This window comes from Acomys russatus, chromosome 22 (genome assembly GCF_903995435.1).
Source record: "Acomys russatus chromosome 22, mAcoRus1.1, whole genome shotgun sequence".
Lineage (NCBI taxonomy): Eukaryota > Metazoa > Chordata > Mammalia > Rodentia > Muridae > Acomys > Acomys russatus.
In genome coordinates this window covers 24,354,536-24,369,019 of record NC_067158.1, presented here as the reverse complement: position 1 = coordinate 24,369,019, position 14,484 = coordinate 24,354,536, and the positions used below count along the sequence as shown (strand labels likewise).

At 49.0% G+C, this 14,484-nt stretch overlaps 1 protein-coding gene across 4 annotated transcripts in view; it reads left to right on the top strand.

The window, feature by feature from the left end:
- Positions 1-14,484, top strand: part of Pisd (phosphatidylserine decarboxylase) — a 47,611-nt gene that overhangs the window by 28,380 nt on the left and 4,747 nt on the right. For 2 of the 4 annotated variants that reach the window (XM_051165302.1, XM_051165301.1), the window contains exon 1: positions 13,226-13,379. The exons of 1 other annotated variant lie outside the window; for it this stretch is intronic. In XM_051165302.1, the coding sequence (XP_051021259.1) occupies positions 13,327-13,379 (53 nt within the window). In that variant the 5' untranslated portion in view covers positions 13,226-13,326. One more of the 4 variants, XM_051165303.1, reaches the window with a different exon arrangement.

Sequence of the window (14,484 nt, the reverse complement as noted above, 5' to 3'; positions counted from 1 at the left end):
GGAGAGGAGCAGGAACAGGAAAGCCACAAAGTGCAAGTATCTCTGAGATGTATGCTGGGAAGAAGCCAGACAGATTATCTTAGAGGGTTAAGATAGCAGTATAGGTGTTGGCAGCTCTGGTATTTGCTCATCTTACTGCCTGGGTCGAGGCTACCAGCTCTGCTGATGTCTCTTGAGGCAGAGATTGGGCCCAGATTACCTCAGTGACTGTCACCACAGCCTGCAGACCCCATCTTGTACATACCTGCTTTCATCTGTGAGTAGGGTCACACGTGCTTTCCCAAGGGGGTCATCCATACTACAGGTGGTCAGTAACATGGGCACAGTCAGGCAGGAGGGATGCTGGGTTTAACATTTCAGAAGGCAAGTGTCTGGTCCTGGGTGTGTCTGGAGGAGAGCATGTCTTCCATATCCAGGCTCCCTGAAGGAAGGTTTCAGTGGAGTGGGGTAATTGCCCCCATCCAGAGCCTGACCCCGGCTCGTGCCTCTTTGATCTGTGACAGCCGTGGTCTGGGCCTTCAGGCCCACTTTGGACACGCTCCTGCTTAGGACCTGTTCTGGACTCCTGGCCCTGAATCCGGGTCTTCCCAGGAGCTCACTTGGGCCACTCAGAAAAGGCCACAGACTCAATACAGATTATAATTAGCAAGATTTATTATAACAGCTAGCAGGGCTGTAGTCTCTAAGCCAGACCGAATGGTGGAGGAAAGGTTTTTAAAGGTAAACAGCACAATTACTCCACTACCGCAGACTTTACAGCTATGTGAGGATCTGCCTCATTCCCCTGCCCACAGTGATAAGCTGGTTTACAGAAGCCAGAGCAAGTGGTTAATCACTGCACAATGTCCACGCAGTACTGTGCAGTGGGTAAGGAGTCAGGGTTTTCAGGAATTTAGGTCAGAGGCCAACAGCTACTAAAGTAGATGGCAGGTACAAAGTGGCATTTCCTTAGCCATCCCGTTAAACCTTGAGGAGCCAGGCCTCCTCCCTCTGCATAGCTGTCAGCTTTATCCTCTAATCAGCCAAGTTCTCACAACAGCTCACCAGACTTTGAACATTCAGTGGCTTTTCTAGCCTAAAGTTCCAATATCCTTCCATATTCCTCCCTAAAACACAGGGTCAGGACTCCCACATACCTGGTACTAATTTTTGTGTTTTTTTTTTTTAATTTGTTTATTTATTATGTATACAGTGCACATCAGATCACATTATAGATGGTTGTGAGCCACCATGTGGTTGCTGGGAATTGAACTCAGGACCTTTGGAAGAGCAGTCAGTGCTCTTAACCTCTGAGCCATCTCTCCAGCCCCTAAATTTTGTCTTAATTAGGGTTTCTGTTGTGATAAAACACCTTAACCAAAAGCAAAATGGCGAGGAAAAGATTTACTGTGCCTACACTTGCACATCAGTGTTCATCATCCAAGGAAGTCAAAGCCAGAGCTCGGGCAGAGCAGGAACCTGGAGGTAGGCGCGCGGCAGGGGCCAGCTGTGTCTGCCTCAAACTTTACTCTCAGCCAAGAGGACACACAGAAGCAGGAGTGCACCTGACTCAGGTGGTAACTGTGTCTTTTGCCTGTCTGTTGGCTGGAGTCCGACCTTACAGTCTTACTCAGCTAGTCTGAAAGACTTGGTGTTAGGAAATGAAGGGCGAAGGAAAAGTAGATGCAGGCACAACATGGAGTCTCCTTAGCCGTCCTACTAACCCCTCACCGCTCCAGGCCGGCACAGTGCTAGAATAGAGGGGAGGATTAAAACATTTGCATGAAAGTCTTACAAGGTGGGGAGATAAAATAATTTTAATCGGCCAGGCATCATGGCACACGCCTCTAATCCCAGCACTCAGGAGGCAGAGACAGGCAGATCTCTGTGAGTTTGAGGCCAGCCTGGTCTACAAAGAGAGTCCAGGACAGCTAGGGCTCTCTGTAACAGAGAAACCCTGTCTCAGAAAGCAAACAAATAATGATATTAATATTAATATAATTAATATTATTATTATTTTAATCCTTTGTCTTAAACACAAGTTTTACAAGCCTGTAATCCCAGCACTCAGGGAGGCAGAGGCCAGACTGGTCTATAAAGCAAGTCCATGACAGCCAAGGCCACACAGAGAAACCCTGTCTCAAAAATCTAAAAACAAACAAACAAACAAACAAAACAAAAAACCAGTTTTACAGTATTTGATAGAAAAGACTCTTATTTGGAGTGGTGAGCTCTGGAAGAGGGCCCAGGCTCAATTCCCAGCAACCACATGGCAGCTCCCAGGTGTCTGTAACACTAGCTCCAGGGGATCTGACATCCTCACACAGACATGCATGCAACAAAACACCAATGCACATAAAATAAAAAGGAAATATTTTAAAATAAGACCCTCATTTGATATTTCTTAGGATGGTTAGCAACACGAAAAGTTTACTATCTGCCTTGCTTTGTGCTTTCTCTCTACTCTCATTTCCTAGGTACTAATTGTAATTTTTGTTTGGAAGGGAACAGTGTAAGGCTTATTTGTGTCTCAAGATGCAGACAAGGCAAGCAGAGATGAGCTGTTAAAACAGTGTTTCATGTTGATACTGAGAGAAGATGCATTACTTAAAGATAGTATACCATATACTCTTGTATATCATGAAATCTTCAAGAGACATTATTCTTGTTTAATTAAAAAGTGGAGGAGGAGGTTGTTTCCTATAACCCAGGCTAGTTTTGAACTCCTGATCCTCCTGCCTTTACCTCACAGGTTCTAGGATTACAGGAGTGCAGCTCCATGCTTGGTTTATGCAGTGATGGGTATTAAACCCAGGACTTCATTTGTACTGGGGAAACATTCTACCAAGTGAGCTACATTCTCAGCACTAAAAACAATTTGTTTTGTTTTTCTGGACAGGGTTCTGTGTGTAGCCCTGGCTGTCAGGGACTCACTTTGTAAACCAGGCTAGCCTTGAACTCACAGAGATCCACCTGCCTCCGCCTCCCAGAGTCCTGGGATTACAGGCATGGGCCACCTTGCCGAGCAAACAACTTAATTTTATACAAATGTAAAAATTAATTAGGGGCTGGAGCGATGGCTCAGTGGTTGAGGGCACTGACTGTTCTTCTAGGGACCTGGGTTCGAGTCCCAGCACCCACATGGCAGTTCACAACTGTCTGTAACTCCAGTGTCTAAGACTCTCACATAGACATGCATGTGGGGAAAACACCAATGCACATAAAATAAAGGTAAATGAATTTTAAAAAAACTAGTGAAAAGGAAATAAAATCTTACTGAGGGTTTTATTATTTCCTTATTTACTCTGGAGACAGAATCTTACTGTGCGGCTCAGGCTGGCTTCAGAACTGGCATCTTACTGCTTTCCCTCCTGTGTGCTGGGGTTGTAAAGTGTTGTTTACGTGCAATCAAAATACACCTGCCTAAAGCACACAGCTCCGTAGTTTTGATGAATGTATATTCCCGTGTAACCACTGTCACAGTCAGATCTGTGCCCTTGCAGTCAGTGTCCTCCACGTGTCCCGGCAGTCACTCATCACCATGCATTAGATTTACTATTTGACAGCTTTATAGAAGTCGAATCATAGCTGGGCATGGTAGCATCCATCTTTAATCCTAGCATTCAAGGAGGCAGAAGCTAGCTGGGCATGGTGGCGCACGCCTATAATCCCAGCACTCGGGAAGCAGAGGCAGGTGGATCGCTGTGAGTTCGGGGCCAGCCTGGTCTACAAAGTGGGTCCAGGATGGCCAAGGCTACACAGAGAAACCCTGTCTCGAAAAACCAAAAAAAAAAAAAAAAAAAAAGGAGGCAGAAGCAAGTGGATAGCTGTGAGTTCAAGGACAGCCAAGGCTACACATAGAAACCCTATCTCAAAAACCCCACACACACAAAGAATAATACAGTATTCTGTATTATATGTGGTCTGTTTTATTGAGCACAATACCTTAAAGATTCTTATTGGGACATGATGACACGCACCTTTAAACCCAGCACTAGGGAGGCTGAGGAGTTGTGGTCTATACAGTGAGCTCCAGGCTAGCCAGGGCCACATATTCGAAACTATCTAAAAGGGAGGGGGGAGGCATGGGAAAGAGAGAAGAGAATGGGCGTGGGGGGGCGGCAGGAAGGAAAGGGAAGAGGAGAGTGTGTGTTAACATCACATATGTTGTAGGGTAATTAGTCTTCCACTCAGGGTGAGACTGTTTCCTGACAAACCTATTGTGGTTTGAAATGCTTTCAGTAAAAATCGCATTTCACATAGCAAGCATGCTGAACGTCACAGCTCAACTGCACAGCACAAGTAGCATGTTGGCTGTTTGCCTTTGTGTCTTCATGGCTAACTGGGTGAGGTAGTGCTGTGCACTGCGCAGAATCTCTAGGCAGTATTGTAATGCATGCCATTCACCCAGGAAGAGATCACACTGCCAAGTTTGAAGTATGGCTTGCACTGAATGCATGTGCTTCTGCACCATGGTGAGGTTAAACCAGAGCTGGAGAGCGTGTGTTGTGGATGGGCTGCAGACTGGCTTGACCCGTCATCTTTTGGTAGACTGAGGGTTGTTCATAGCTTCTCCTGTAGGTACATAGTGCAGTCATTGTGAACTTCCCATACAAATGTCTGGAAATTTCCTTCCATTTCTTTTTAATTTTAATTTTTAGATTTACTTATTTTATGTGTATGAGTGTCGTGTGTGTGTGTGTGTGTGTGTGTTTGCATGTGCATCACATGTGTTCCCTGTGCTCTTGAAAGGCCGAAGAGGGTGCCAGGCCCCTGGATCTGTAATTACAGATAGTTGTGAGTCATTGAATGGGTGCTGGGAATTGTAGCCATTGCTCCAGCTCCTCTGTCTGTCTTATGTTACCTACTGACTTGGTAATTTACTAAATATATATTTTTATAAGAAATTGTCAAACTTTTAAAATAGTTGTATAATCTTACATTATTATTAGCAGTATATTGAAATTTTTGTGACCTTTAAAAATTGTTTTTAGTTTTTTTATTATGTATACAATGTTCTGCCTGCATATACACCTGCATACCAGGAGAGGGCACGAGATCTTATTATACATGGTTGTGAGCAGACAGTGCTCTTAACCTCTGAGCCATCTCTCCAGCCGTATTTTTAGATTATTTTATGGGTGTGTTTTGCCTGCATGTATATATGTGCCCCATGTATGTACCTGATGCCGAGGGAGGTCAGAAGAGGGTGTCAGAGTCCCTGGAACTGAATTAAGGATTGTTATGGGTGCTAGGAACAAAATCAGGCCATCCATCTACAAGAGAAATAAGTGCCCCCAACCACAGACATGTGAAATGGTTGAAAAGCTTCAAGGAAAACTTAAAAAAGGACACCTGGACCTGTGCTGGGGTCAACTGTGCTGCTATTTTACGAAAGCACTCAGGGAACTGTGTGAGCAGAGACTGAGTAGAAAAAGGGCAATTGGATGGCACCAGGTAGTGAGCTTACAGAGCTCCACCTCTCATCTTACCGTCGCTGGCGTACAGGTGCATACCAGCATACTTGGTTTTTCTTTTTCTCCCCACAGTGGGTTTTGTGTATGAGGGTGCTGGAGACCTCACTCATGACCTCATGCTTGGGAGGCAAGCACTGTACCAACTGAGCCACCTCCCCAGCCCTATGAACACTTCTGTATGGAGTACAAGAGTTTAAAAAAAAAAAAAAAAAAAAAGGCAGTTACAGGCTGGAGAGATGGCTCGTAGATTAAGAGCACTCACTGTCTGCTCTTCCAAAGGTCCTGAGTTCAATTCCCAGCAACCACATGGTGGCTTACAACCATCTATAATGAGATCTGGTGCCCTCTTCTGGCCTGCAGGCGTACATGTAGACAGAACATTGTATACTTAATAAATAAATAAATCTTAAAAATAAAATAAAAATAAAATCAGGTACTATAGGGAATGCCTCTGCCCAATAGTTATTAAAACTGATATGTTTTATCTCCATGTATTTATTTTTCTTTGCGTTTTTAAAGCTACACTACGAATTCTTCCCCTAAAGTACTGTTTTATACACCTGAGAAAAATAAGCAAGGATGCTTATTTTGGGGCTGATCTTGGCCCTTTTACATAAATGTCGTCAGAGGAGCTGTGCAGAGGCCAGACCTCAGCCAGGGCACGCGTTGAGCTGGTCAAGAATATCTGCTTAGCAGTATCTCCTCTTTTATCCTGCTCTTAGGAATTGTTTAAAGTATATGCTACAAGATTACAATTTGAGGAAAGGAATAAAGGACAGATCAGTCTGAACATTCTCCCACTGTCCAGCTCAAGCAGGGAGGCAAGACCCAGTGGAGCGCCAGGCACTCTTCCTGCCTCACACCTTGGAGTACTGCAGCCTAACACAGAATTACACACGTGCACAACTGTGGACAGCGCTGCATTGCGGTATTACTATAAAGAATCAGGGCTGTAATTAGGTGAAGCTATGATGTGCAGACAAGGACTGCCTAGTAGGCATTGAGAAAACAGCTGTGCGTGTTTAAAGGGAAAGGTTGTGAACTTGGCTATGGAAAGCCAGCTTACCTGCTCAGCCTCTGTGGCAGTTTTCTGACACTGCTGGAACTGGCCAGTAGAGGCCACTCTATCCTCAGAGAACCGTGGGCTCTAGAGGAGGAAGGGCTCTTAGAGCATCTCCAGGCCCTGCCTTTTGCTGCTTCTTTGACTTTTGCTGCTCTGAGACTTGCAGCCACTCTGTTAGTTAAGTGGTTTAGGCTGTGCTACCATGTGGCCAACCCGCCAACCCATACTCCAGTCTTGTTTCTGTTTCTGCCTCCCTCAGCCTCGGCACAAGTCTGTGTCTGCACCACTGGGAGATTACCACCATTATATGGGGAAACTGAGCTCTGTACCTAAAGATGTGCAACTTTAAAACAAGGCCAGCCTGTAATCTAGTGTCTCAGGAGGTTGAGGCAGAAGGATTGCCACAATTCCAGTGCCACTTGGGACCTGCTTAGTGAGTTCCAAGCTAACCTAGGTACTGAGTGAGACTCTAGCTATCTTGAAAGAAATAGAGTAGGATGGGAGAGCATCAAATAGAAAACAGACGCCTAAGCTGTGTGTGGTGGCACACACCTTTAGTCCCAGAACTCAGGAGGCAGAGGCAGGCGAATTGATATGAGTTCAAGGCCAGCCTGGTCTACAAAGTGAGTCCAGGACAGCCAAGGCTACACAGACCCTGTCTCAAAAAACAAACAAACAAACAAAACAAACAAAAATTATAAAGAAAGAAAGAAAGAAAACAGAGGCCTGTCTCCTAGGCTGGTAGGTGATGACCTGGAGGCCTGGGATGCTGTGGGCGTGCTATCTGCTAAGCTATCCTACCCTAAAGCAGCAGCTCTCAGGGTCACTGTAGGTAGGGTCCTCAACTTGTGGGTAAATGGCTCTACATAGGCCAGGGGGGCTTTCTAGAAATTGTGTAAGGTGAGGTTCCTAAGAAACATTTCTGAACAAAAATGAATTGGGCAGGCCTGAGAGAATCCTTGGGTCTGGCCTATGCTATACTAAGGGTTCCAGTTCCCTTGCCTTTGGATGCTGGCAGCTAAATGGTCTTAGAGCCTCCAGACTACCCCAGCGGCATCAGCTGGCAGTCTCCTCCAGGAGAGGGCCAGAAAAATAGAAGAAATGGAAATTAGGGGCATGCGTGTATTGAACTATGTATTGAACTATGTATTGAACTAAAGCTTATGGATTGGAGCGGGATTCCCCAGAAAGAGACTCATCTGGTAACTATTGTTTGAAATCCTAAAGATATTACCTTACAAAACAAAGCCATGTGGTGTCCAGCCCCTAGGGATCAAACGCAGGTCCCCTGCTTTTAAAGCAAGTGCTGTACTGACTGAGCCACTCCCCAGACTCCAGACAAGCTTCAGAGGTCAGGGACCAATAATGGTGCCTACTGGGGGCCCAGGCCACATGAACAGAGGCAGCCTCTGTGCGCCCTGTCTCCCTATTCTCGTGGCATGGTATGTGTGGAGAGTGTCATGGACATCTCAGAGGCGAGCCCTCCGGGTGTCTGCTTGCCTCTGCTGCAGCATAGTCCTGGAGCTTGTCACACAGCGCTTGCTTGGGCCTGATCCCCGTGAGGAGGACAGGTGTGTGGGGCTGTCTCTGAACAATGTTGTCATTTTTTCTGGGCTTGTGACCCCACTCATCTCTCTGTAAACCCTGTCACAGGGTGTCATCTTGTTCCAAACAATGCTTATTTTGGGAACGAAATTCTGTGTGGTCAGAAGGCTAGAAGTGCACTCGTTAGAGTAGCCTAGCATGAGAAGATTGTCACGCAAGGCCACTCAGCCATTGCTGAGGTGACTACACAGACATGAATGAGTCTCGTGTGACAGAATGCTGATCCCCATATAGGTCTGTCACTTTGCCTAGAAAATGTTAAGCCATTCTTTCCTTTTACGTTAGTTGAGTGCTAGCTGGGCAGGCTATGGGTATAGGATGGTCTGCTGACTGCAGTCGGGATCTTCCCATTCAGTGGGTTAGAAAGACATATCCCACAGGTACTTTTTCCGGTCTGTGGGTGAGTGGCCCCTGTTCACAGCTACTCTTGTTTATCCACCAATGCTGCTCTTAGAGTCTGGGCTTTGTGTGTCAGAGGTTTGCTGCCCGGGGGGACAGATGAAGTCAGCAGGGATAACTTTGTGTCTTCATGATCCAGTATAGGAAGGAATTGTAAGGATTAACACATTTGTCTAACTTGTGGAATTAGGAAGGGATGTGGAAAGTGGCTTCGTGGTCCACCCAGTGAGGAAGTCAGTCCTTACAAGGTTTCCGTCCTGCATCGTTGGTGACCACATCTCAGAAGCCAGCCAGAGGCTGAGGATTCAGGGTCCCTAAGTCCCAGGAGGCATCGTCTGGGAGCACTGGGCCCCTGTAGAGTGGGGAGCGGTCGGTTGTAGTCTATGGCAGTGGTGCTAGAAAGGTCATAGTCTTTGGTCTGTCTCTGGAGACTATGACAGGGTGGGGCCAGGGCCCCTGTCGGCCTCTTCCTCTTTTCTCCAGGCTGTAGCCCCTCCTCTTAAAGGAGAAGCCTCAGGGCTTCTGGCGCTAGGCTTGAGTACAGTGTGTGTGGTGACTTTAACCGGGTCTGCTGTGGCTCCTCCTGCCCTACCCCTTCCCCTCCGCCCAGCCTCAGCAGGAACAGAGCCCCTGCCTGCTCTGAGACTGAGGCTTCACAACCTGGCCAAAGCTGGACGAGGTGAAGACCAGAGCCCAGAAACTGAAGTGAGACTGTTCTGACAGTGAGTGAGCTGGTAGGAGCCACAAGTGGGGCCCGCAGCAGCAGGCAAGCTGTTCAGGGAGCTCTCCCCTCCCTGGTCCCTGAGGCTGGGAGGTGTGGGTGGGAGTGCCTTCCAGCACTGTGCTTCGGCCTTCTAGAGGACTCTTTCACAGCCTGGAAGCCGGGAATCCCTTGGATGTGTTGCTGTCTTGCCCCCAGGCATTAGGGCTGCCTGAGCTCACTTCCTCTACGTCCTGTAGCTTCTCTAGTCCCCAGAAGACTGGGCAGGAAATGAGCACCATGCTGGGAAGTGTGGGAAGTACAGGCAGGCTTTGAGGGCAGCCTAGGCTCCCAGCATGCATTTCTCCTATGCTGCCTCGGCCTGGAGCCTGGGGACTCCAGGAAGAGGGAAGCATCTTGGGGCCCAGGTACCATACACAGATTGTCTGAGAGGAAATGCTTTGCTTTTTTTTTTTTTTTTTTTTTAAGAAATTGAGGAAGATCTGTCTGTCTCTTTCTCCTACCCCTCAGCCATCTCTTTGTCCCCTACTTGTTCATGACTTCCCAGAGGGAGAATCTATTTGCCTGCCCTCTACTTCTAAAGTTCTGCCCACTTCCAGCCCAGGAATACAAAGCTGCCTCCCTGGACACACCTGCCAGGTGGCCCTGACTTAGGGAGCTGGCGAAGGCCTAAGGCCTCCAGGGTGGGGTGAGAGTGAGAAGTGAGCAGGTGATGCGTGATGGGCACGGAGGGGTCTTGTTCAGCCAGGGTGTGTTAGAGTCGGCCTGCTTTTTATCTCCTGCCAAAGCCATAACCTACCAAGTCAGGACTAGGAGGTGTGCACAAACCCCAGAGCCCACCTGCACCACCACCCCTCCCACCTCTCACACCCACACACCCACACACGTATAACAACTGCTAACTTGGCCTGGCCCATTTGTTGACTTCAGTTGGAATGTTCCATTCCGTTGGGGACCAGGTATCCTTGCCTTTGTCCCAGGCAATGGTGGATGGAGAAGGACATGGTTATAAGGCCCAGAACAGCATGTCCTCACAAACTAACTCCATCCCGTGTGCTTGTATCAGCCCTGTTTCCTACATCCTAGGCAGAACTGGCACATATTTTGGGCTCCCCTTTTTCCTTCTCATGGTGTGTTTCCGGTGCTGGAAAGGGAGGTAAGACGTGGAGAGCCACGAGGTTAAGGGAGAAGTTAAGGTCTATAAGGTTACTCTGGCCTTGGTTGTCTCAGGTGGGCACAGGAAGCTGGCAGAGGCGCTCTGCTTCCATCTCCTGATGAAGAAACAGGCCGGGAGAGCGGCAGGGCGTGCGAAGGCCTGGGCCCGCTCTCAGGACTGCAGTGGTCAGATTCATGCTCGCCATAGATGCCTCTGAGTTCTATATGGTGACTGACCCTCAGGCCGTGTAGAAGCTTTAAAGTCTGCCTGGTCGCAGTCTGCACAAGCCTCCCCAAGTTGCACTTAGCTCTCAGAAGGGAGGTGTCGGCACTCAGCCTGCCTTAGGGCTCCTGCTTGCCCAGGACTCACCCAAAGCCTTGAGCACTCACAGGCTGGGGAGGCTCAGATCTTTGGCTTCTGGTCCAAGGGCTTTTGCAGGTGGAGGTGGTGGGGGCCTGTGACGTGGGAAGGATGGGAGCATTGCTCGGCTTTGGAGGAAGGTGGGTAGACTGGTGGGGCCTGTCTCTGTCCTTTTAACTCTAGGTTGGACAGACTGGACTCAGTCACTCTGTTCCCTAGGACCCATGTAGGATCCATTGTTGTTTTTGTTGTTGTTTTGTTTTGTTTTATGCTTTTCAAGACAGGGTCTCTGTGTTAGCCCTGGGTGTCCTGGACTCACTTTATAGACCAGGCTGGCCTTGAACTCACAGTGATCTGCCTGCCTCTGCCTCCCAAGTACTGGGATTAAAGGCTTGTGCCACCAGGCCCAGTCATTGTTGATGGTTTTTTTTTTTTTTAATATTTATTTAATTTTTTATTTTGTGTACATTGGTGTGGGGGTGTCAGATCTTGGAGTTACAGACAGTTGTGAGCTGCCATGTGGGTGCTGGGAATCGAACCCGGGTCCTTTGGAAGAGCAGGCAGTGTTCTTAACCACTGAGCCATCTCTCCAGCCCCATTGTTGATGTTTTTAGGAAATGTTAACACTCAGGTGTTCCAGTGTGGGAGAAAAGGACACACTGCTCATCTATGCCCTTGCTGTGGGCAAGTGTGGGTCGGGTGCCTTGGTCCCTTGGGCAGGTCTTAGTGCCTCTTCAAGGAAGCAGCTCCTTGCCCTAGTCCTTTGCTGAAGGCAAGGGTACCCAGGCTACCCTGCCCTGGTTGGGCACCCAGCTTGTCCAGGACCCCAGCCTAGAAGGGCCTGGCTGACAGCCTCTCAGTGCTAAAGGAGGCAAGATGTCTGTATGAGTCTTGGTTGAGAATCTGTTTTAGCTGAGCTAGATTTGCATGCTCATGTGTTTAGAGCTGCCATGGTTAGCATGCTGTTTGGTAGGACAGTAAGAAAAACCTGACAGGAAACGAAAGCTTCCTGGGTCCCTGCAGTGTGCATTCCACAAGGTCATGCTGGTTTCCCGGTTAGTCCTGGGTGTGAGCCTTGCTCCTGTTCCAAAGCCTGGACTTTATAGAGCAAGAGCCCCTGAGAGTCTGACACCAGCTCACAACAGCACCCCACCCTGAGCCCATTTACATGGCCAGTATGGTGTGCATGCGCTCAGGGTAGAATGAATGGTTAGAGCACACGGACTGTTAGGGATGGAAAAGTTAGCGGGAGACTCCCATGAGCCTAAAGCAGAAGCATGGCTGTCCCTGAAGCCTGGCCCTAGCCCACATGTGCTGACCTGGTGCTGACTTAGTCGGTCACAGGGGGAAATCTACTTACCCAGGCCTTGCTGTCCCTTCTCCCAGAAGCCACTAGCATAGCTGGGATTCAGTGGCTTTTGCAAGCAGTGCGTGGGCTGCAATTTTTACCTCTTTGGCTGAGATGAACTTACCATTGTCACACACAAACCCTTGTGTGAGTAAAAGTGATAGGGGTTGTGACTGCATGCTGCCTAGCTGGTCCTTGCCTGAGTCTGTTCTCTGACTCAGGCAGGAACTCTTGATGTGAGCGTGGCGACAGATACTTGACTCCTTCTAGGGCTGTGAGTGAGATTGGAGAGCGGGTGTATGGGTTTCCAGTTAGTGCGGTGAACTCTCCGTCTCCCAGGACCATGGGTGCTCTGGGCTGAGACAGCAGGAGCTGTGGAAGAGCAGGTGCTCTTCTCTCCTGGTTATCTGTACACTTGGGGAGCTATGACCACCAGGTGGGCCCTGAAGATTGTCATAAAATGGCCTGGCCAAGGTGCTATTTTGGAGGAAGATTGAGTGTGCTAGGAAGATCTGGGCTTCAGTGCTGGCTGCTGGCCAACCCTAGGATGGTTTTCTCTGAGATAGCCCAGGTGTACACCCTGTGAAGATGCCTGGACTACACAGAGGCAGGAGGGGTTTTCACACGTTACAGTGCCCAGGTACACATCATGACCTTGCCTGGATGTCCTGGCTAGCTGCCCTCTCTGTCATTCCTCAGATGCTACTTTGTTACCTGAGTGGAAAATGGGTCAGGTCTGCTAAGGGAGGGGCCATCAGCCTGGAGCAGAGGGCTCAGATTCCCACCTTGTGCCTTTGGAACTCAGTGGCGCCTAGAAGTCGTGGCAGTGTCTGGTCACCTTTCTACCAGGCTGGCTGGAGCAGACAGCCCCAGGGCTTTACCAACCTGTTCCCTCCAGCAGAGCAGGGAGGGTTGCACTGGACAGCTAGCAGGAACCAGACAGCTCTGGCAGCAAAGCCTGAGCAGGTGACCTGAACAGGAGGTCCAAGCGAGTGTGTGACTGGTACCTGTCTGTTTGCAATAGCCGCGGTCCTCTAACCAGTGCCTGTGAGCCACCAAGAGTGAACGGAGACTAGAAGCATTGCCATCAGCAACTGGACCACACTGAAGTTCCTCTGGTGAGGGGGAAGGGGAGGACGGAGAAAAACAAAGGCAAGTGAGCAAGCAAGCCAGCGCACTCTCCTGGAAGCTGGCAACACCTCCCTGTGCCTACCCACAATGTGTCAGTCAGAGAAGCGGCAAGGACCAGAGCTCCAAGCAGCAGCGAAATGGTGAGATGCTGCCCACGGAGACCTAGCCCTACTAGATCCCTGCACAGTCTCAGGAAGGTCAGATTTCAAGCCCAGTGACCCCAATGTGGAAGTGGCAGTAGGGGGTCTGGGAGTGACCCCTGCGGCTGAAGGAGCCTGGAGAGGGGTTCCTGAGTGGCATGAGTAGGAGACCCATTTCAGGTACTTGTAGTTAATGGCTGGAAGGAGGGCCCAGTGTGGGGAGACAACAGTGGGCTTCTGCCCTGTCTTGGTCCTTAGCAAGGGCACTGAGGCTCCCTATTCCCAGCTCAGACCCTCTCTTCCTATGCTTGGGAGAGGAACCCCCTCTACACCCTCCCCCAAGCTCTCTGGGATTGGTCTCTGCTCTCCTGCAGTGACGTGGGCGGGGCTGCTTGCAGGAGAACAGTGATTTGCCTTTGCTTGGCCCCTGCCACTTCCCCTTGTGTTTTAAAAACATAATGGGGGGCAGAAGAGAAAGAAGGAATGCAGGACAGTGGGTGTGCTGTGGTCTTAGTGCCTGTGCTGGGGCTCAGCCCTCCTCTGCCATCACTGATGGATTGCCAGCCACTCACTAGTTCTCTGCTGAAATCCCCTTTTGTTCCTTGCTTTTCTCAGAGGAAACTGGCTTCTCTTGAGAGCACAGTTCAGATGGCAGCCTTAGCTTGCTTAAGCAAATGTGGTTTTTCAAACAAGAATTTAAAGCCTGGGGACATTCCAAGAGTGGGTGGCAGTATGGTCTCATGATGACTACATTGAGGCCTCAGGAGTATTTTCTAGGACCTGTGACAAGGAACTTAGTTACATTCAGGAAGCCAAGGTCACAGTGAAAAGGCCTCTGTGCCTTTGCAAAGCTGGCTGAAAAGAAGATAATAAATTTGTAAAACTGGTGGGCCCCATGGGTCATATGTGTGGCTCAGGGTCGTAGCTTTGGAACTAGGTGGGAGCCTTGTCCTAACCCTGTGGATGCGGTTTGGAGAGACACGGCTAGATGGAGCCATAGCAATGTCCTATCATTTAGCAGAAGAGGAAGCAAAAGACTTGAAGTTTTTCCCAGGTGCCACAGTGGAGTAACAAGGTCGGCAGGTATCACCCAGCCGTCTAGGCT